Here is a 22,682-nt window from a genome sequence, read left to right as displayed (position 1 = left end):
TATGAGTATGGCACATTTTTAAAGTTTCCTGGCATAGGTCAAATAAAGGGGAAAAAGCATTCGAGGGCAACTGAAGTCACTGTTCGACTCCTTCAACAAACTACCTACCTACTATGTGCTAGAGATGAGGATCTAATAGTGAATGGGACAGACACAACCCATGCCTTCAAAGTGATTACACTGAGGCCAAAAGACAAATGAACAATTAATTGCACCATGCATGATGTGCCATTTGCAACGCAGGAGAAGTACTGGGTGCTAGGAGAACACATCTTAGCTATGATAATGGGCACGTGGATGAAATTCTCTTGGCCACAGGTTCACTCACAAACTTGAAATTCAGTTTGATTGGCTGACGTTCCAATCCTTTTCAAGAACCTGAGTTGAAGTTCTGAGTTGTCCTGGGCCACGTTTCAGAAAAATTTGGGCTGATTTATGGTTTTGGGTAGAAACCATGTGAGACTTGGCAGTTCCACATGGTATACACCCCAAACCAGGCAAAAACTGGCAGTTTCTACAAAGTTTCACTTTGACTTGGGGCACAATAAAGCCACAGGGCTGTCTGTGCCACTCTTCACAGCACGACTAAACCTACAGAGGGCTGACCACAAAGCGAAATTCTTGTCCCACAGAAACCCATTTTTAAGGAGTGCCAGGCATAGCCTCTACTGCAGTGTAAGATATGAACATTCCATGGTCTTCTTTCCAATAGTTATTCTTTGAAATCTTCTAGCTTATCTAAACCACATAAGGGCAGAGATTTCACCTCAGCATTTTTGCCTTTTCCACAGTGCTCCCTGTGTTTAGTTTATTTCAGGTGGCTAGCTACCATTTGTTAATGAGCATCGGTATGCATGTGCGTAAACACGCACATACTACTGTTCCCTATCCAAACAGCATGGGTCAAATTATGCTTATTAGAGCTAAAACATCCCACGTCCTTCATTTAACTGGTTCTTTAAAGATAATGGAGATGAGATCCAAAGATCGTGAGCCACTATAAAAAGAATATTGCAGGGAAACAGGAAAGATAAGTACAAGCAGTGATGAAAACAAAACCTGGAGTACATTGAGTGTTTTAGGAAGAAATAAAACAAAATAAAAGATAGAACTTACCAACACAAAATAGCCTATCAGGAGTTGAATGGTAGCCAGGGTTGCAGGTACACTGATACTTCCCTATGAGATTCACACAGCGGCCATTGGGGCACAGGTGTGCACTCAGCTCACACTCATTGATGTCTGTTGGGAAAAGAAGAAGAATAAACACCCAGACATAAGCTTCTGACTCTGGCAGCGATGTCGGTCAACAACTAACCCCAAGTAACTGGTGTGAATGTCTTCCTCCTTACCGATACATGCAGAGATGTTGGGGGACAGCTGATGGCCAGGCGGACATTCACAGCGGTAACTTCCCTCTGTATTGTGGCACACACCACCTCGGCATAGGAGAGGATCTCTCTGACACTCATCGATATCTGCAAAATGGAAATGACCATGTTACTGGTGGCGGCAGTGGTGGCCTCATCTCCTCTACCAGACCAGAGCACCTTCCCCACCCGTTGCTGGGTGTCCTGGCTAATAAGGGTTCACAGTCTTCCTTTTCTGTCTCACTCAGAAATGCCTGGGAGGTGAGAGATCATACCCCTCGCCCATGCTAGGGACCACCCATGGTCAATAATTGATTGAACTGACATGGGAGTATAAAATCTTGACCCCAAACAAGGCAATACACATTCTTTGTCTCAAGGTGGGACAACTTCTGGTGGCATTCATATACCAGAGCACCCCGCAGAATTAGACTAAAGCCAAAATACAGCCATACTCTTGATTTATTTTCTTCTCCTGCACTACCCTGCTTTCCTCACTTCCTGACAAGTACCTTCTGAGAGAATTTGCTCACAGAAAGAAATGTCACTTTTGCAACACTCTCCATTTCAAACTTTGTTTCTAGGAAACCAGACCTAAGACAACCAGCTTATCAATCGCCTTTTCTAGAAGTGTTGGACAGAAATCCTGTATAGGGACCTCTACTACACCTTCTGTTTCAATTGTTCTCTCTCCCCACTGGGTATCCATTCCAGGTGTTAAACTCACTTCTCAAGGACCCACATCTGGTGTCCACTGTCACCCACAAACCTACAGCATGAATTCCCTCATTCTTTCTACCTCCGTCTCCCTCTGCTGCAGACTGATTCCTAACTCACTGGTCTGCAGCCCAGTGCACTGGGGCAGCAGGACATAGGCTATGAGCCATCAAAGCTTCTTGGAATCCTCCTTTCTGTGTTGATCAAATGATCCCAAACTTACCCATGCAGTTCTTCATCATCATGAATCCACTTTCATAGCCTTCGTCACATTTGCATTCAAAGTCCCCAGGGGTGTTCACACACTGGCCTCTGCCACAGAGGTCAGGAGATATGCGGCATTCGTCAATGTCTGCACAAAAACAACAAGTGGCAGCAACTGAGCCTCAGGACAGCCTTATTTTTGCAGCAACATGTTAAAGAGGTTTGGGGCCTGTTGGGGGTGGGGGGTGCTAGGGAAAGGATAGCAAGGGGTGGGTAGATGATGGGGGGATGGGTACAGCAAACCACCAGGGCATGTGTAATACCTATGTAATAAATCTGTACATTCTGCACACGTAGCCCAGAACTTAAAGTATAATAAATAAAAATTTAATTTAATTTAATTTAAAAAGAGGTCTAAAGGATATCCCCTCTCCTGGCCCTTGAGGCTCATTCACTGACCTGTGCAGTTCCTTTCTTCAGAATCAAGAGCAAAGCCACTGTCACACCTGCATTTAAAGCTGCCGATGGTGTTTCTGCACTTGCCGTGGGTGCAGAGGCTGGGTATCATCTTGCACTCATTGATATCTTCAAGAATAAGAAAATGTGGGGCAAAAAAGGTTTATGAGCAACCAGTCAGGAGGTCTCAGTGCCCACCATTTTAAATCCTGAAGGTTAGAAGTTCTTGATTTATGGTCTTGGCAATACACATTTCAAAGAATGTGTGATGATCCATGATATATGACTTTGTAAACATTTCTAGCCTTTTAAATTTCTACATTTTTAAAAGCATTGTTAAAGAAGCAAAGAAATGTGTCTGCTCAGACTTCTAGGGCCCAGCACACGACCTGATACACAGTGAATACTTAACCACTACTTGCTGAATGAATAGATAACATATTCTAAACCACCAGTATCTATATTTAAAGCACAAAGAAGGTTATTAGAATATATTATCCTACAGCTATCAACTGACTGTGTAGCAGAATGAGATATTACTTATTACTGTTTGGTGCTTTTTTGGATATACCAAAAATTCGAAAATTTCAAAGATATATTTTATAATTTAAATTATTGCAAATAATTTGTACAACTAAAAAATATTTTCTCAATGTTATATACCTTAAGATTTCTTTCTTTCTTTTTTGAGACAGGATTTGCTCTGTCATCCAGGCTAAAGTGAAGTGGGGCATGATGTTGGCTCACTGCAACCTCTGCTTTCTAGGTTCAAGCAATTCTTGTGCTTCAGTTATTCAGGTGTGTGCCACCATGCCTAGCTATTTTTATTTTATTTATTTATTTTTTTTGTAGACACAGGGTTTCACCATGTTGTCCAGGCTGGTCTCGAACTCCTGGACTGAAATAATCTGCCCACCTTGGCCTCCCAAAGTGCTGGGATTATAGGCGTGAGCCACTGTGTCCAGCCCAAGATCTCATTAATATAATTTAAAGAGCTTCTTGTATACTAGAAGACTCTGCATACATGTAAAATGTGACCTGAGTTTCCCACAAAAGGGGCCTTTCCAAAACAAGACAAAACACTCAAGAAATATGCAAGGTCATTTCTACATGTGAGACAGAACTGGGAGATTAAATCTTCAGAACATCAAGTCCTTCTTCAGCAATGAATTATCATAGCCTTTGGAAGCAAAATTATTCAAGTTCCTTTGAATTTACGTAATCGGCATTTAAGAGGGCCATCTAGAAACTCTCTCTCTATACAGAACAATTCTAACTCCCAGGACTTCCTGAACCAAACAGTTAAAAAAATTTTAAAAAGTCCATATTTTTCTAAACAAAGATAATTATATAATTCAGAAAGCAAAAAGTCTATGCTGGGATGATCAAATACAACCCTGAGATCATGAAAATGCATCCTGTTGGTCTAAAAAGGAAAGTAACGGGCTATGGAAAACTTAACATTGTACCTTTGAAGAAAGGTTTTCCATTTGTAATTTCTTTTGTGGCAAATCCGGGTCCTCTGGGACACAGCTCCTCATACTCAGGAGTATTTCTCATGGGACACTCCTCGCATTCCTCAGTACCCCAGGCTGCCCCGACAGAGCAGCAGCAGGCGTCCATGCGGTGGCGGCCAGCAATAGGCAGGGTGCACTCCTCGTCCTCATACCTCAGGTAGCAGGTTTCCAGGCGGATGTCTGTCAGAGGGAACAGAGGGAGGTGAAACACAGCCACACTGCTTTCACTGCCCCCAAATGCCAACACTCTGTTAGGCAAAGTACTGCACACACAATAATTTGCTGTATACTTACTGAATGGAATTAAAAAAAAATATCCCAGGCTCCTGTGTTGGATATTCTTGCCTAATAAAGACTCTCTTCTCTTTGTCAGCCCATATTTGTACCTCTTATTTCTGAAAAGTTCCCTTTCAACATTAGGTGTTTTCTGGTAATTCTACATAAGGAATGGTATTCTGAGAGATCCCACAATGCTCTTTTGGGGGATGTTTCCTTCTGTACAAAAATACCTATGACCGATGCATGCACGCCATGATGTCTTGGCATGTCCTCCACGGCTAAAAGCCAACTGTACTTTTTTTATTGTTGGAGCATCTTGAGATTAAAGAGAAAAATGCAAAGAAAAGCCATTCACTCTTCTTCTCAAATATTTCTTTTACCTCAACTTGTGCTTATGGGCACATTCTTCAGTATACATATGTGTGATACTTCCAACCTCAAACCCAAATTCATGGGATTATGAAAAAGTAGAAAGCATAGCAGAGCAGAGGTCAGAAGACCTGGATTTTGGTCCTGTTCTGTAACTCAGTGGATTCTCTTCAATAAATCACTACTTCTAAACCTGAATTTCCACATCAGTTATAGGATGTTGTACTCATCTCACAGAAGGTTCTGTGAAGCTCAGATGAGATTATGCATCTGAAAACAATGAAGTGTAATGAATTAAAACATGAGATGTGTCTTCCTTCTCTTTCTTCTTGACAACAGGGTCATTAACAATTTATCTAACTGCCCTGGCTTCCTCTAATGTTAGAAAGTTTTGGAAGTCTTCTGGGCAGCTTTATATTCAGGCTGCCTTCACTAAGATGGATTTTTTTTAAATGAACCCTAAATTAAACACTGAAGCATCTTTCAACTAAAGAACCTAGAAAATTCTCATTAAATGCCGATTCCTCCTAAACAAATAAACTAAGACACAGAATAGCATTAACTGACATCCTTAGTTACAAAACTACTTTTGGTTCTGAATTCCCGTTTCTACTCCATATTATTTATTTAAGCTATACACCATAAACTTCAATAGTTAAAATTTGTTAATTCTAATTTGTAAGTGAGCAAAATCCTTCACTGTATACCACTCTTTCAACCACCTGTAGTAGTCTTCACTGAGCATGCACTTCAGAGTAATGTGGTTTCAGATGCACAGGACAGGTAAGCATCATTTCTACAGTCATGGCCTCAGAAACCAGTGACCCAAGGGATATATTCTAGGCAGGCAGAAGCCACAGTAGTGACACCAGAATAAGTCTGTCAGACCTCATATGCGTGACTGTGGGATCTCAAACTTGCTGCTATCATGAGCTCATAGGGATTAGGACTTAGAGTTCTAAGGACTTAGAGCTGGGGTGAGATAATTTGGCACGAGGATCCCACTTAGGCTCTAGCAGTTGGCAGAGTATCCCACTATGACTAGCAATGACACCTGCCCTGGGGTCTCTCAGGTTCACTTCTCAAGGGAGTGGTATCTTCACTCTTGATGATGTCCACCAGTGTTTCTGCAAGGACCTGTCCTTTTGGACAATGTCAGGATATGCTTAGAAGACATGGGCCACAGTTTCCAGTTATGTGCAAATGTTGTTCTTTTATCCACCACTCACCTTGTATTTTATAGTTCATGGCATATGGGGCCGATTTAAGAGCTCTGGAATAATAACTGTGATACTGGTGATTTAAAGAAGAGTTGCGTATCAACAGAAACTACAGCTGCTCCTTACTAATTTGAAAGACTGTTTGGAGGAGCAGCCATGGACCCTATTGGACATGCTGAATTTTGGAGCATGTGTTTGTACCTGAAGCTAAGTGCTCAGCTGTATCTTGTTAACTGCATTTTTAATAATCTTTAATAAATTATTATTAGAAAAATAATGAGCTCGGTATTTACCCAGACAGATCCTTCCTGTGGCATCCAGAGTCATTCCATTGGGACACTCACACTTGAATGACCCCCTAGTGTTAACACACAGGCCATTTTTGCACACTCCTGGGAATACTTCACATTCATCAATATCTAAAAAGAAAAAAAGGACAAAGTTAATATAACTTTATAGTATCATTTTTACCTTATTCCACTCACGGAGTCATAATTATTTCGAATTAGTCATAATTATCCATTTCGAACCTGGTAGGTTCATAAAACTAGTTTGCCTACAAATAGTTCCTGTAGAATTTCTAGGGTGTCTGAATAGGAACCAGAGTGAGCCCACCTACTACTAAAGACATAAGAGTTTCTCCATCGGTTTCAGGGAATAACCTTTAAGTTGCAGAGACAGGCAGCTAGTATGAGTTCTTGGAAACAGCTCTGTTGAGACCAGATGTCTGGAAATAAGTAGAGAAGCAAAATCCTGGTCTTTCAAACTAAAAAAGAAGAAATAGCTTGAAGGTCAGCATAGAAAAATATCCCAGCAAGGAGTATGTGTGGCCAGTGAAGGGTCTCTTTTAAGAAGTGCTGAGAAATCACCAGAAAATGTGCAATCGATTCTAACTCAGCAATGGTCTTGGGCTGTGCTGTCAATGCTTTGGTCCCAGGTTGGGTTGAGGAGAATTAAAAGATACTCATGTTCATTCATTCATCATTCATCTAATCTCTCTCAAATGTACCAGTCCTTCCCAGTTTGCTTAGTGGACAGCAATATGTTCTCTGCACTTAATTTGGAAAAATATTCATCACCAAGTTAATCAAAAGAAAGGCACTTAACTTGCCAATGCCAAAAAAAAAAAAAGGGGGGCGGGGAGCATTATTTAAGAAACTCATACACACTGTGTCTCTACTTCGAAGAAATAACTTTCCACATCAGAAACGCTGAAAAAGTATTCTGAATCTTTCCTTGTAAGAGAGATCAACGGGGAGAGGGTGAAATCTACCTTTCTGGGTTTTTTGTTTTGGCCACTTGTACAACAAAATATGCTGCTGAGGTCAGATAAGTTATTAACAGCAGGTCTGGACCAGAGAAAGGCCAAAGGATTCAGTCATCATTTGGAAAGCAAGACCTTGGGTGGGGGTTGTAGTGTGCCTCTTTGTTTTAACAGGGAAAAAACTTCATTTCATCCCACATATGGGACTAATTGCTGTTTTTAAAATTTTTCAGCTGCTGTGTCATGTCAGGTTGTGTTAGTCACCATGACCTATGTCTATCTGAAACTCCACGAGAAAGAATCACAGCAAACTGAAAAAACTCTCTTTCAATAAAGAGAAAACAGAATGTGTCCTAAATCATCCACGACTGCAAAACAAACAAAAAAATGCCCGGACAAACTGAAGAAACGTAAATTTTACAGCTTCATCAAAAACTTCCTGTCTTTCTCTTCCTGACAGCATTTTGAAAGTGCAGTCTCTCTCAACTATGATCAATCTAAAACATTTTCAGCCATCCACCCTTTCCTTTGGACTTAGCGGTCTGACACTAGCAATACCATATATACATGTGTGAAATTAACAGCTGTTCTGTTTTGTAGTTCTCATTATTTTTTTTCCTCTGTTGCATACTTCTCCCTAGTGAAGTTATGTGACAGCTTTATCCAGTCCAAGTTAACACAAACATTCATCATGCACACAAAAATGTATGGTTTATAAGTAATCAGAAATACCTTCACATTGTGTTCCTTTAATTCTTGAGTACCCTTTACCACATATGGGATCTGTAATAAAAACAAAAAACAAAACAGAAAACAAATTTGAGATGACAATATCCAAACTTTGCAGTTGTAACATAGTATGAAAAACATGACCTGGAACATGAAGTAGATTGTGTTGCTATAAATAAGTATGAGATAACAAAGCGTTTCTGAGATTGCATAGGTGAGGAAGAACAATAATAAAATGTCTCCTCAAATAAGGCTCAATTCCACTAATATATTCCAAAAGACACTGGGACACCCTATAGCTCATATTAAAGTGATATCTAAGACGGAAACCGAAGGTAGATTTCTCTCTCGCTGTTAACCTGAAAATAGGAATCACGCCATAGAATTACTGTAACATGAATCGGGAAAACACAGTCTAGAATTTGGAGATCTCATGCCCTCCGGCATTCACATAAATTTACACATTTATATATCGAAACATTCAATCGGCAAAACCATGAGCAAGCCTCTCAAACCTCAAATTCCCAATAGATGTAGATATTTGCCAGCAATCCTTGTGAAGTTTAGTTAGGAATACTGGTTTCTTCACATCAATTAGCTTTTTGAAGGAGAATCTATACCTATAAAAAGCTCAGAATCCCTCACCACAAAGTTCCCAAGAGTCGGTAGGAACTGGTGCTCCAGGGAAGCAACACCAAAAAACTAACCACCTTACAATATGAGGATAGAAGATAATTAATTAACAAAATCATATAAAAGTTGACACTTATTTCCCATTCAGCAATATGTTTGGGGTCATCAGGATTAAATATTTCAAAATTCTCATGTGAGTCTAGATACATGTCCCTTTTTTATGGAGAGACTAGAATGATATAGGTACTGCAGCATGGGTTTCTCTTACCAACTTGGCATGGGGTGCACGGACTCCCCCATGCAGCACCGAGGGAGGAGCAGCACTGGGACTTTAAGGTGGCTCCATTGATGTTGATCTCACACCGCCCATCAATGGTGACAGTCTGCCAGCAAGTGCCCTTGATGGTTTCTGCAGATGAGGGAATATTTAATAGAATCTATATAAAAATTCAAACATACACCTTGGAATTATAGGAAAAAGCAGCATTTGAAACAAGGAAGAAGGAAGTTTTTAATGTTGTTCATCCATACTTAAACTCTTTTGCAGGACAAGCTGACATTAAGTATAACAACATTGATAGACACAGAAAAATCATTCTCAGAAGATAAATACCTATGCAGATGGTTTTTGTTGGATCCAAAGTACTTTCAGAAGAACATTCACAAATAAAAGAGCCTGGGCTGTTCTTGCAGACTCCATTAATGCAAGGACTTGATTCGCATTCATCAATGTCTGAAATGAAAACAGGTCTACATTACTGCTAAAATCTAGTCTTGGGCCTAAAAGAGTACTTCAACTTTGGCCTCAATTGCTATTAGAGATCCTTCGTTCCACATAGTAAAGCTGGCCTAAATCATTTTTCCCTACACTAGATGGAATGCCAAAATAGTAACTCTATAATGTAGAATAGTACATCTCTATAGTATAGAATACAGCACTTGGATGAATCCTTTTATTCAGAAAATCTGGAGTAAATATATATGTGATTTCTGAATTAATAGCTCAAATAGCAGATATATAACATTTTATTTATCTATTAAATGATGGCAATTAAAATGCCAATTGCAAATAAATATCCTAAGTGGCTAACAAAATACATAGTAATGCCATTTAGAACCACAGAATTTCAACTAAATTGGCGTAACTGTCTAAATACAGGGGACCCTAATTTAGTCTTATGATTTTCTAATGGCATTCCAAAAGATAGCAAAGTACATAGCATAAAAACAGAAATATGGTTTACCTTCACATGTTTTTAGGTCAGGTTTGTAGATAAATCCCTTGGGGCAGGTACAGACAAAACTTCCAGGAGTATTTCTACACTGTCCATTGTCACAAAGGAGACTGTTCAGTACACATTCATTAATATCTGGAAAGTCAATGAAAATGAACACTTAAAATGGCCCAAACTTTGCCTGTAACTCCTTTGCTCTTTTACATTAGATCTTTAAAGTCATAATGATATGATCAATTCAAGGAAAAAGGCCAAACTCCTCTATCATTAGCTTTTACCTAAGTTATCTCATTTTAGGAAAACAAAGGCTTGACCTGGTCATCTAAACTAAATACCTACAAAGCCCAAAGTCAGGCTATTTAGTTCACTTATTTCTTTAGCAGGAAGAATATACAGATCTGCTGGAAATCATTAATCTTTATAAAGATATATAATTAAATTTATAAGTTTATGTAATTTAATTCATTTTGTCAGAAGTAAAAGGATTAACCTTATTGATTTAAGGAACTAAATAAATATTTAGAAAATGTGGTCCATCTTTGATATGTGTTAGTTCCAGAATGGGTGTTTCTTCCTTAGAATAATTCAAATTGTCTCCAGTTAGGATTGTAAAGCATAAAGTAATCTGTATAGTTTGTAATTGTCATGGGGAATTTAGATTCATGATTCAGGGAGTTCAGGAAAACTCCTTGCTTTTAGCTGAATAATATGCCTGTCTGAAGCAAAACCCAACTTTAAAGGTTTAACTTAACAGAGAGCAGCTTTTCCCGAAAACAAGCTGTTTTGTCTGATTAAGTCTAATAAATGGTTGGGAGAAGAGCTGCTTCTCTCTCAGTAAAAACAAGGTTGACTTTGTAGTTACATGAGAATGGCTCTGAATCTCTGCATTCTATATATCTGAGGAGCTTCTCTTTAAAGGAGTGAAATCTGATACATCATTATTTTAAGGAGTGAATCATTTCAAGGAGTGAATCTGATACATCCTTATTCATAAATTGTCAAGATTCAGTGATGTAAATTTTTGTTACTAAAGGCATGCATATGCTGTGCTGACATACGAAATATAAAGTGTCCACTTGCCCAGTCCTCTAAACTACTCAAAGGCAGTTTTCTCCCAGCAATGAAAGAAGGAATGCATTATGCAGGAAATGTTTCCGAAAACAGGTGAAACTTCTTACCAACACAGTTTTTCCCAGTTGAATCCACTTCATATCCTGAATTGCATATGCATTTATAGGTTCCACGAAGGTTTTCACAGATTCCATTTGGGCAAATATCAGGATCTAGTGCACATTCATTTATATCTGCACCACAAAAAAGTTCCAAATCAATTAACATTATATAATAAATATTGACTGAAACTGTTAAAAATATAACACTACAATAAATGTAATGACCTTAGAACCTACTGGAAGGGGAAAAAAACCGATTTCACTGGGAATCAATCCCTTTCTCTCACTAAGATATTTTCTCGAACTACCAGCTGAGATAACCAATCCTTAATCAAGTTGATGGAGACCTCCTGAGCTTCGCCTAGTCCAAGCACCAAGATGGAAAAGAGGATCAAAAGCAGATCTCAAGTCCCCCCAGCTGGTCTCCCCGCCGCCAGCTCCTCTTTCTTCCATCTACTCTCCATGCCGCAACCATTCTTACCACCCTAAAAACAAGGTGATTATGTAATTCTCGTGGTTCAAATATTCATAGGCTCAACAATAACCTCAAGATTAAACTGAAATATAAATTCTTTGTTTACTTATCCCAAACTTCTCACTCTTCTGTGAACATACAATGCCCTCTTCACTGTCAGGAATGCTTGGAATAGGCCTATTTACAGGTCAAAAGCCAGCACCAACACCACATGCTCTGAAAAAGCCCCTGCTACTCTGCCGACCTGAGGTGGGGCCCTCCCTTTTCTACACTCTCACAATTGAGAGGCTGGGGGGAGGTCTCATCCCCAAGGCAGGTGCAGAATGACAACCAGTGAATGGATAGTCTCGAATCCTAGTGCCTGACTCTTGTATAAATTAGGGTTGACTTTTTTTGTTTTTCTAAGTCCCTATCACAACTTACTTATTCCCCACTACCTCCTTATTCATTATAAGTTTTCTTACCTCTCCTCTCTCCTCCTCTGAATGTTTCCTCCCCATTTTCATTCACAGGCAATGATGAAACTAATCATGCTTAATGAACTGACAATCAATTCAGCCAGTCCATGGTCTTTCAGATCTCCCTGAATCAAACCGCGCAGCTTTGTATTAATAAAATAATCCCTTCCTCTTTCTTGTCACCTATTTTCACACTTCCAGTTCTCACCAGTATTTCTCTAGTTAAGTATTTTATTCTCTTCAGACTCAGTTAATTGCTGTCACTGCTCCCTATTGCTGTCTTACAATACTGAGCACTTAACAGTTAAGGATCCTTCAGAATGCAGATGGAGAATGCTTCAACCAGCCCCTCATCCTGAGTCGTACTTGATAGTGGAAGATCCGAGGAGAGTCAGGCTGCCCCTTTTCAAGCACGAGCGACGAAAGCCATTATATCTCATCTGCGGGCACCCATCAACCACACTGGGAGAGCACCTGATCCCTTCAGTAGCCACGCCCCACAGCCACACCCAGAAATCTTAGAGCCCGCAGTGCCCTGGCTGCTCTGCCACTGAAAGCTTCTGAGCATCCCAGATACATGGCACAGCGATGGCCGGAGAGGGAGTCAGGCCAGACTAGTGTGAGGGGATCAACTGGAAACCCACAGGAAAGCTGATGCTGCCTCTGCACATGCTGAAGGTAGTAAATTTTGAAAGGAATCCTTACCACTGCCTGCAGACGTCATCCCCGGCCCACTGCTGCAGAGTGCCTGATATTCCGCTGCAATAAATTAACAGACAGTAAATGATTCCCTTGTTTGCACAACAGGTTGATCCTGCCCTGGGTTTTGCACACATCATTTCCTCCAAAGTAAGTAGAACCAAAATTAAGTGGTAACGGAAAAGGAGGTATCTCCCCAGGGAGTCACCTTTACACGAGGCTCCCATTTTAAAGGCTACACATCATCGAGGAAAACAACTTTTAAGGACACAGGCAAGTTACAGCAATTCCTTGCGCAAAGCCCTTTCGGAAAAGGTGTTTTTCCTATTACTTGATTTTGTTCACCAGGGAACACTTCACACTTACAGTGAAATGTGCCTGTTAAAATGTGGTTGCTTAACTGTTAATAAAACTTTCTCCCACCATCTTGGGAATAATTTTGTTTCTCAGTGCTAGCTGGTTTTTTTTTTTTTTTTTTTTTTCAGTACAATCAGTTCTTAACATTTCTTCATTTCTCTCTGCAAATTCTCTAGTCTCCCCTCACAACAGCAGCAACAGAATACCTACTCTTGCATTTAAGTGTATTTTTAAAGTTAATATTTATCAGGACACTGGATTAATTCTCTATGATATATTCATAGAGAAACCATTGCTTAAAATTAAAACTGTGAGATCTTACTGAAGAAATTGAGGTATAAAGAATATGTCCCCAAATTTGAGATAGAATCAAATTTCTATTTCTTAAAATTAATACAATGTTTTACATACAATACCAACAATATTAACAGTGAATGATGAAAATGTAGAACTAACTGGAATCACACCATCCAAGGAAAGGAAACTAGTGTCGTCCCCTTAGTTGCCAATGGTTTCTGGCAAACACAGTCTCATGGTCAAATGTAAATCATCTGTGCTTAAGTGGAAGGCGAAATCACCAGGGCTGGGGCTTATTGTAGAGGCTGACTGCAACTCACAGCTGAAGCAAATAGTTCCTATCTTCTGCAGGCCAGAGAATTGCATCCCTGATGACAGTGGATGCAAATGAGTCATACAAACAAAAATTACCGTTGTCTTCTAACAAATGTTAACTTGACAAAGCAGCGACGATTTAATTTTCAAATCATCTTAGAAGGGGCCAAAAAAGGAACAAATGGGAAGGTATGTTTGAAAGCCAGGTCTGAGAACAAAAAGAAATTCATCCTTTTTATTCTGTTATATCAGCAAAAAACTAAAACACTAATGAAATACTGTAAGTAATAAAACAAGAAAACCAAAATCATGCCAGTTTCATAAAAAGCATATTTACAGATCATGACAACTTTGCTGATGCTTGGCCTATTAAAGAGCAAATTATTGTCACCATTGTTTTCCATTTGGGTAGGATCTGGTACTAGACCATTTTCTGTAGTGAGTTCAAATAAGCATAAGTTTTTAATACCAAAGACAATGCTTATTGCTGGGAGTTTGGGAAGCAGTCCTTTTCCTCTGTTATTTTCTTCTCCCATAAATTTGGAATAATGATTCCCATTTCACCTGGTGACCGTACAGAATTAACATTACATGTTTAATGATTTCACCTGTACTGTGCACAGCTCAGGCCCTGAATAAGGGGTAGATGTTGATGAGATATCTCAGTGTAGTGCCATGGAGACAGCGGTATGAGGGATCCATGAGAAAATTCCCGAGAATTATACTCCTATGGGTTTAACTGACCAATTATACTCCTGTGGGTTTAACTGATCCATTTTTGTGAAATGTCATTGTCAGTAGGCTGAGGACACAAGAGGGATTGCTGAGCAATGTGAATCAGCTCCAGCAACCAGTGAGAAACAGCTTCATATGTAGCTTGCCTGACTTGCAGACCACAAAGATGAACTTTAGATTTTGTATATTTGGACTCTCTCACTCAACTGACTGAAGACATTCCTTTTGAATATTTTCAGTACGTTAAACTGCCACCCATCCCCATTCTTGAAATGAGAGATATCCTACATTCAGATGGTTCATCACCAAAGAGGTGGAGAACCCAAATAAATGAAACTACTTCCACGTGTGGACCTTTTCTGGGTAAATTCATTAAAATATAAAACAGAAGTTAGTGGAATTGGGTCTCCCATTTAACTCTCTCTAAGTTATTGCTGCTATGGTTTGAATGCATCCTCCAAAGATCATGTGCTGGAAACTTAAGCCCCAATGCAACAGTACTGGGAGGTGAGGCCTAATAAAAGGTGATTAGGTGGGGAGGGCTCTACCCTCGTGAATGGATTAATGTCATTATCACGGGAGTGAATTATCACAAGAGCGACTTTGTTATAAAAGCAAATTCAGTCCTCTCTAGCTGTCTCTTACTCCTGCATGCTCAATTGCCCTTCCATTGTCAGCCAAGAAGTAACTTGGCAAGAAGGCCCTCCTCAGAGGCTGGCACCTTGATATTGGACTTCCCAGGCTCCAGATCTGTGAGAAATAAACGTATTTTCTTTATAAATTACTCAGTCTGTGGTATTCTGTTACTGCAACACAAACTGGACTAAGACAACTGCTCAAAGAAATCTGGTCTTTTGATCACCTTTTTATAAACCCACATAATTAACCTACAGAGCTTAACAATTCTTTGGAAATGCACTTGGTCCAGAGGAAAATGTAAAGGCAAATAACTATGTGCACTAAGTTTCCTGGATTCTAAGTCTTGGCTCCTCCAATCATTTGACATGTGAACAAGTCACCTGTACTCTTGTGTGCCAGCTTTCATGACACTTGTCTGTATCGTAAATTCAAATTAGGTAAGAAAAGTACTTTGAAAAGTTAAAGTAACACACAAAAGAATGATATTAGCAACATACAACTATAAAGTTATAGGAAAGTGTCTGATAGAATATATGTATATAACCAAAGTATTATAAACACATATTGACCCACTTGGTGATTATACACGAAATGACAATTTCTATGTTATTTACTGGGTGAAGTCATTAGCCAAAGTTTTCTTTCCTTAAGTTGGCTTCCCTCATTTCTTTTTTCTTTCTTATCAAGACAAAGTCTCACTCTGTCGCTGGAGAGCAGCGGTGCTATCTTGGCTCACTGAAACCTCCACCTCCTGGATTCAAGTGATCCTCCCGCCTCAGCCTCCTTAGTAGCTGGGATTACAGGCATGCAACACCACACTTGGCAGTGTGTGTGTGTGTGCGTGTGTGTTGTTTTTAGTAGACATGAGATTTCACCATGTCAGCCAGGCTGGTCTTGAAGTCCTGACCTCAAGTGATCCACCTGCCTTGGCCACTCAAAATGCTGGGATTATAGGCGTGAGCCACCATGCTTAACCTCTCATTTCTTTTAAAGTCTTCCATTTAACTTTCTCTAACTTTTCATGATATATTTTAATTTCTAACTGTTAATGGCAAATACTATCATTTTTAAAATAACAAATCTTTTACAAAAATTTACTCTTTAATTTGTTTCATTTAGGGCAGAAATAAACTGACTAAATCCTATATGTAAACCACCAATCACAGGTACATATTTTCAATATTAGGTCTAACTTTATTTTAGGACATTAGGGTCCACTGCCAAGCTACCTTAAAATCATGTTTAAATACTGGCAGTACATTGTTTTAATTTCAGTAAACTACTCTTGCTTTATAAATAGAAATAATTTACAACTGGACAGAAACGTCTGGATTATCTAAGGCAACTCATTTTGTAGATGAGAAGTCTAAGGATACCTTTTCTGTATTATTCTATATTTTATAATTATGTTTATTAATATAAGCTACCTTTCGAAAAGCAGTTGGAAAAAAATCAGAAATAAGCAAAATACACAAATAACTAATTAAGTAATTTGGCTGCCTGTTGATAGAGGAACAGAATTCTGACTTGCTATCCAGTTCTCTTTTCATTAGGTCATGTCACCTCAACTGGAGAAAAACACTTTTTTTCTCTAAAGTTAAATAAAATCATTTAAGAAAACCACACCAAAATAAATATGTGGCATGTAAACAAAATTTATAAATGGTCTTTTGGAAAACTATTGGAAATAGTCAAGTAATATGACAGTCATTTACTTTTGTGCTGTGTAAAATTCTGCTTTTATAATAGTTTCTACAAAATGCAAACATCATGAAGCAACTTTAGAAAACAAGGCAAGGTGCATGTATTGAAAAGGGCTTGAGTATTATTGAGGTAGGGGAGTTTATATGGGAGGCACAAATGCAACGCCTATTAAATGATTGTGAGGCCTGGATAAGTACCTGTGACTAGACACTGGCTAGTCTCTGCCAAGACCTCAAGAAGGCACATGGCACACCTGGTGAGCAAAATGTCATCTTTCCCTGTGAATCCACAAATGCAAAGACTTCAGATGGTGGCAGAAGGCTGGCAGTACAAGGGCATCTCCATGATACCACATACCTGAATTCTGTGCAGGACACGGCTGGCAAGGTTCCCCAAAGGCATACTCAGTGCTGGCACAACAGCATTCAGATTTAGTGACAGCACCAAACAAAGGTTTGATACACTGGCCTCTTTTGTATCCACCATAGCATGTGCTCCGCATGTGTGTGTCTAAACAGAAAGAAGCATCTGTCATCACACTGTCACTTCAAACAGATGACAACCCCCCAAGTCAAAGTTGAAGAGGGCTTTATTTATCCATCATCCCTGGTGGAACTCACAGGGAAGGCCTCTGATATTAGGGCTCCATATGAAGAAAAAATAAACAAAAACAGAAAACAAAACATGTTCAGCTTCTAAGCATTGGAAACCAATGGCCAGATTATTTCAGTTTTCTAGGGACTGTCATGGTTTACCAAAATGTGAGGCCCCTCAATGCTGAAATTATACCTCATTTATTTTGTCTGTCTGAGGCCTGTGCAGAGCAGGCACTTAATAAATGCTGAATTAACGATGGATGAATGTTGAATCTCACATCCTGCTAAATAAGACCTTTATTAGAAAGGTGGCCTATCCCAAAATAAACATGCAATTATTGAATGACTGAATTAGGTATGCTTTCCAAAAAGGAGAAAGTTTAATCCATAAAAGGGTCATTATATAAATCTGTAGATGTTGGTCAACTAAGCAGTGTTATCTTTACCATCAGGAAGAGAATTTCCAGCTATGTCAATTCAAATGGTTGACTAAGTACCTTTCTTAGAAATAATCTGGATAAAATTTGTATCCATTTTTCAACAAGTCTAATACTTTTTATGTAGCCTCATAAAACAATTATCATACAGGTTTCTGGATTATCCATATTCTCCTTTGCATTCTATACTGACCATAGTCATTAATTCTCTATTAAAATGTTCGTTGTGAGATATGCATGCCGATTTAAATGACCAGTCTCAACAAAGGAGGGCTGGAGGAAACTGAGCACAACTATGGGATTAGAGAAGAAATGAGGGAAGGATAGGTGGGGATTCCTTGCTTTTCACTTCGCTCATCTTTCTATTCTTCAAATTAATGTTCAATTTACACAAGAAGAGAACTGACCCTGTTGGTTTGTTGCTCTGCAAATATTTTTTCTATCTTATCTGCTACAGTAGAGAGCATTTGTTTACTAGTGGGCTTTATTGATTGACAGAGGGTGAATCTCTCTCATAAGTCTAGCCATGATGGTTTCTTACCAACACACACACGTCCATCCAGACCCACAGCCAGTCCCGGGAAGCATTCACATCTGTAGGAGCCGTCAGTGTTGACACAACGCCCATTCATGCAGATCCCAGGGGTTTCGCACTCGTTAATGTCTGTGGCAGAGAAAGGCACTTATTAAAGATGAAGTGACATGTATCTAAAATTATAACATGTTGACAATTGTGTTTTAATACTTAAAAATGGGGAAGATAGGAAATAATAGGCAGCATCAGCAACAAAAGTTCAGTGAGATGGCATTCTCATTTTCCTTTAAAAGAAAGTCAACTGTGAGAACTTATTTTCCATAAAAAACAACTTTAATATATTCTCCCAAGAGATTTTTGTATCCAAAATAATCACAAAGGCAAAAACAGACTTGGAGGAAGAAGAAGAATGGCTGCTAAAAGACAAACGGCTAAAAGACCAGGGTAACTCTTTCAGAATTCTAGGGTAATAATAAACTACAGGAAGATTTTCCTTCTGGTATTCATCACCCAAACTGGCATCCCTTCTACTATCACCCATGCCTGAGCTCTCTGGGACAATTCACCTAAAATTAAAGGATGTACAACTAAAGCATTGATGGAACATCATAGAAAAAAGGACAGAAAATGAATACAGGTGATTTTGATGACCATTCTTGGCCGGTAACAGCACTGTAAGCAATCGAAACTCAGCAAAGTGAATTCTTTCTTAAACTTTACAAATACTTTATGGTATTTTATGTGTATATTTAAGGAAGTCTGGTAAAAGACTTTATTGGACACATACTAATAATAATTGCAGAGGTTTTTTTTCCCCCCTTAATATGGGGAAGTATAAAAGGTATCAAAATTGTGGTTTGGAAAACACACAACACTTAGAAGCAAACGATTTTAGGCCACGTGCAGTGGCTCATGCCTGGAATCCCAGCACACTGGGAGCCTAAGGTGGTCACTTGAGGCTAGGAGTTCAAGACCAGCCTGTCCAACATGGCGAAACTCCATCTCTACTAAAAATACAAAAATCAGCTGGGCATGATGGCACGTGCCTGCAGTCCCAGCTACTCAGGAGGCTGAGGCACGAGAATCACTTGAACCCAGGAGGCAGAAGTTGTAGTGAGCTGAGATGATACCACTGCACTCCATCCAGCCTGGGAAACAGAGTGAGACTGTGTCTCAAAAAGAAAAAAGCAAATGATTTTATAACAACTCCTTTCACAATATACAACTAGTGTGCGTGACTGTTAACTTTCTCCTGACCTTAAAAAGGCAAATTGAGAGTAAAACACCTTCACGTTTTACTTAGCTTGTGTTGTTTGGCACAAAATATATTCAGGTGGTCCAAGGTTCTGTGTACAGATTGTATTTAAAACAGCAGTTATATTTAAATATGGGAACTCAAATTGTTTAGTTATTCTGGTCACCTTTTTGTTCAAATTGTGACACACAGCAAAACGTGGAGACTACAATCTGATAGGTAACACAAAGAGTTTCTAATGAGAATGAAGATGTAAAGTAGATCCAAACGGAGGTAACCTTGGTCAAAGTGAGTGGCCTCAACCTTCAGAGTGAACAGAGAAGCCGTGTTGTTGATCAGATGAATTAACTGTAGAGACTGAAGTAGCATTGTTGATTCAGCTTTGAACAGTCACATCTTTGTGGGCTCAGAACTAAGTGCTCAGCACTAAGAGAAAATCTTAGCCCATGACATAAAGAGAAAATTATAAAAAGGAAGAAATTCAGTATGCATGTGATGAATTTCTTTCTTTTTTTGTCCTTTAGTCTTATGACAGTGTATGTACTCTGTGCTCTATAATCTAGAAAAAAGACGACATTGGTAATAATACAGAGCTATGGAGCTCTTGCTCTCTCTCTCTCTCTTTCTCAGATCTTTAAGCCAAAATGTCAGAACAACCCATCCAAATCATCAGCACTTTCAAATTAACAGGACAATCAATGTACTGATATGATACTATTTCACTGGTTGCCAATGGTTGCCAAAGCTGGTTTCATCTATGAGGTCATAGCATTTTCTACCAGCCATACTTCATGCTGAGAGGCTGTTGCCTGGGTCAGCAGGACCCTAGAGACACTGAAAGTGAATCTTAGTGTGTTCTGTGTATCAACAAGAAGAGTATGTATTCCCCTAGGTCTGCTCACAAAGGGGTTTTCATAATTCTTTCTATTATTTTTTTTGGAAGCCTAATTCCAAATATTCCAGCAATCATTCTTTTCCCTTTTATTTTTTACTTGTACAGTGCTAAATTTGCACAATTTGGCACTTTGTTTTATGCTATTTTATACTGTAGAATATTCCTATGTGTTAATCCTGTCTTCTCATATAAGTTCCTCCCAGCACAGGGCTCAAAAGTACAGAAACCACCTTCCTACTTCAAATTTGAAACACCCAACTGTTTTCTCTAGCTGGGAAGACAGATTTGCACAATATTAAGAGCCATTGATGTGAAGGTCATAGAGAATGTAGGTAAACAAGCAAGGGCTCGAAGTTCCTTTAAGCCTGGAGAAAATGCACATCTTGCCAAGGATTTAATACAAGGTTTTCTTCCATAACACGTTTACCAATGCTGTCCACTAGGGGCATGCTGAGAAGAGGCACCTTAGGACTTCATCCTGCTTTCTCTACCTTGAATAGCTTGACCCTCTACACTTCTGCATCTGAAACTGTGCCCAGAAGTGCATAGTTTCTCCAAGTGCAGCATTTTAGCAGATTTTCTGGACCTGATTTGAGTATGAGGTTCATTATGCAGTCTGGTTCCAACTCAGATTCTGGACCAAGGGCAATAATCACTGATTCCTACATAACACAGGAGACACTAAGCACAAATTTGTCACCAGTAACTTTTCTTAGGACCCCAATTCTCAACAGCAAAAATAAAAATCCTCATTTTTGCTTCAATACCTGGAGCAATAAGATTATTTCAAAATGATTTACCAAACTAAACAATGGTTCTTGGTTTGTTTATTTATTCTGCTCAATCCTGTTTCCCTTCTTGCTTATGTAATTTGATAAAGTCTAAATAAATTATCCTTAGAAAAATTTTCCGAGTCTTAAGATGCCTGGAGGAAGTTATGAAGAAGAGATCACAGCAAATAACAGTCTACACTATTCTGTCCAAGTAAAGATGTAAGAGGTGGCAAATGACAGGCATCAAGAACCCTAACTACCATTATTCCCTAATGGGAACGAAGAGGTAGCACTCAGCTTCTTTAGAACAATGTGTACATCTGTTGGAAGACCAACAGGCAGTTTGAATTATTTATTTGCTACATAGCTTTTGACTCCTTTGAGAAGACCTCAAATACCCTTTCTGAAATAACAGCAGACTTCTGGGCATAAACTGTAGCTCTTTGAAGGCTGAATTTAAGAAGGAGTTTCAGTCAGGTTTCCTAAACCAGAATTCAAGGTACTTTAAATGAGGAGAATCAGGAAAGAAAGGTGATACCTCTAAACAACATAAAGAGGAGAAAAGGCAGGTGAAGAACATGATCTAGGGGTTTACGGTACAAACCTTTGCAATAACGTCCATCTGATGCCAGCTGGAATCCAGGTTTGCAAATACATTTAAAACTGCCATCTTCATTGATACACATTCCATTAAGGCACATGTTCCTTATGCTGCATTCATCCATATCTGAAAAATACAAAACATGCATTTTCATATGACCAGAAGAGTAAGTTTATGAAGGAAGCCAATCTGGATGAAAATAATTCTGTTTCTTCATATTTCTTTCTTTTTTGTTATTATGGCCTAAGGCTCATTTTCATCCAAATAGTATCATCTAAGGAAGGAGAAGATGGGACATAGGAAATATGTATCTCAAGTTCTTGAGTTCTGTCATGTGCATTCAAACTATAAGGCTAGATTTACAGTTTCATCTGTTTATAAAATATATAAAATTTGACTCCATAAAAGTTATCAGGGTCGTTTTCAGGAACAATAGTTTACAAACTGAAAAATGTGCTAATACCCTAGTGGGTATGTTTATGTCACAGCTTCATGTTCTAATGCTCTGAAAATGAACGTAAGTCAAAACTAAGATGAACGAAATTTGAAATGTATTTAGGCTATATCTCAATTCTTTTTAAGATAAAAACCAGAAGATAACTCGTAGTTTGAAGCAATTTTAAATAGGGTCAAGTAAAAAGTGGACTTTATTTTATTTTTTTTTTTTTTTTTTTTGACGGAGTTTCGCTCTTGTTACCCAGGCTGGAGTGCAATGGCGCGATCTCGGCTCACCGCAACCTCCGCCT

General features: G+C 39.0%; 1 protein-coding gene across 3 annotated transcripts in view; it reads right to left on the bottom strand.

The window, feature by feature from the left end:
* The window catches only part of FBN1 (fibrillin 1), a 235,950-nt gene that overhangs the window by 74,176 nt on the left and 139,092 nt on the right, over positions 1 to 22,682 (bottom strand). For 2 of the 3 annotated variants that reach the window (XR_001830020.2, XM_017545034.2), the window contains exons 15-29: positions 21,940 to 22,062; positions 18,419 to 18,541; positions 17,202 to 17,354; positions 12,804 to 12,857; positions 11,172 to 11,297; positions 10,003 to 10,128; positions 9,372 to 9,491; positions 9,027 to 9,167; positions 8,129 to 8,179; positions 6,426 to 6,551; positions 4,217 to 4,444; positions 2,751 to 2,876; positions 2,311 to 2,439; positions 1,353 to 1,478; positions 1,117 to 1,242 (exon numbers count right to left, since the gene is read on the bottom strand). Coding sequence is in view for 2 of the 3 variants with exons in the window: in XM_017545034.2 (XP_017400523.1) it covers positions 1,117 to 1,242; positions 1,353 to 1,478; positions 2,311 to 2,439; positions 2,751 to 2,876; positions 4,217 to 4,444; positions 6,426 to 6,551; positions 8,129 to 8,179; positions 9,027 to 9,167; positions 9,372 to 9,491; positions 10,003 to 10,128; positions 11,172 to 11,297; positions 12,804 to 12,857; positions 17,202 to 17,354; positions 18,419 to 18,541; positions 21,940 to 22,062 (1,878 nt within the window). In the remaining variant the exon portion in view is untranslated. The remainder of the gene's footprint in view (positions 1 to 1,116; positions 1,243 to 1,352; positions 1,479 to 2,310; positions 2,440 to 2,750; positions 2,877 to 4,216; positions 4,445 to 6,425; positions 6,552 to 8,128; positions 8,180 to 9,026; positions 9,168 to 9,371; positions 9,492 to 10,002; positions 10,129 to 11,171; positions 11,298 to 12,803; positions 12,858 to 17,201; positions 17,355 to 18,418; positions 18,542 to 21,939; positions 22,063 to 22,682) is intronic. The other variant, XM_017545044.2, reaches the window with a different exon arrangement.

This window comes from Cebus imitator, unplaced genomic scaffold (assembly GCF_001604975.1).
Source record: "Cebus imitator isolate Cc_AM_T3 unplaced genomic scaffold, Cebus_imitator-1.0 Scaffold9, whole genome shotgun sequence".
Lineage (NCBI taxonomy): Eukaryota > Metazoa > Chordata > Mammalia > Primates > Cebidae > Cebus > Cebus imitator.
The sequence above is the reverse complement of the archived record's forward strand: the minus strand, read 5'-3'. Positions and strand labels throughout refer to the sequence as shown.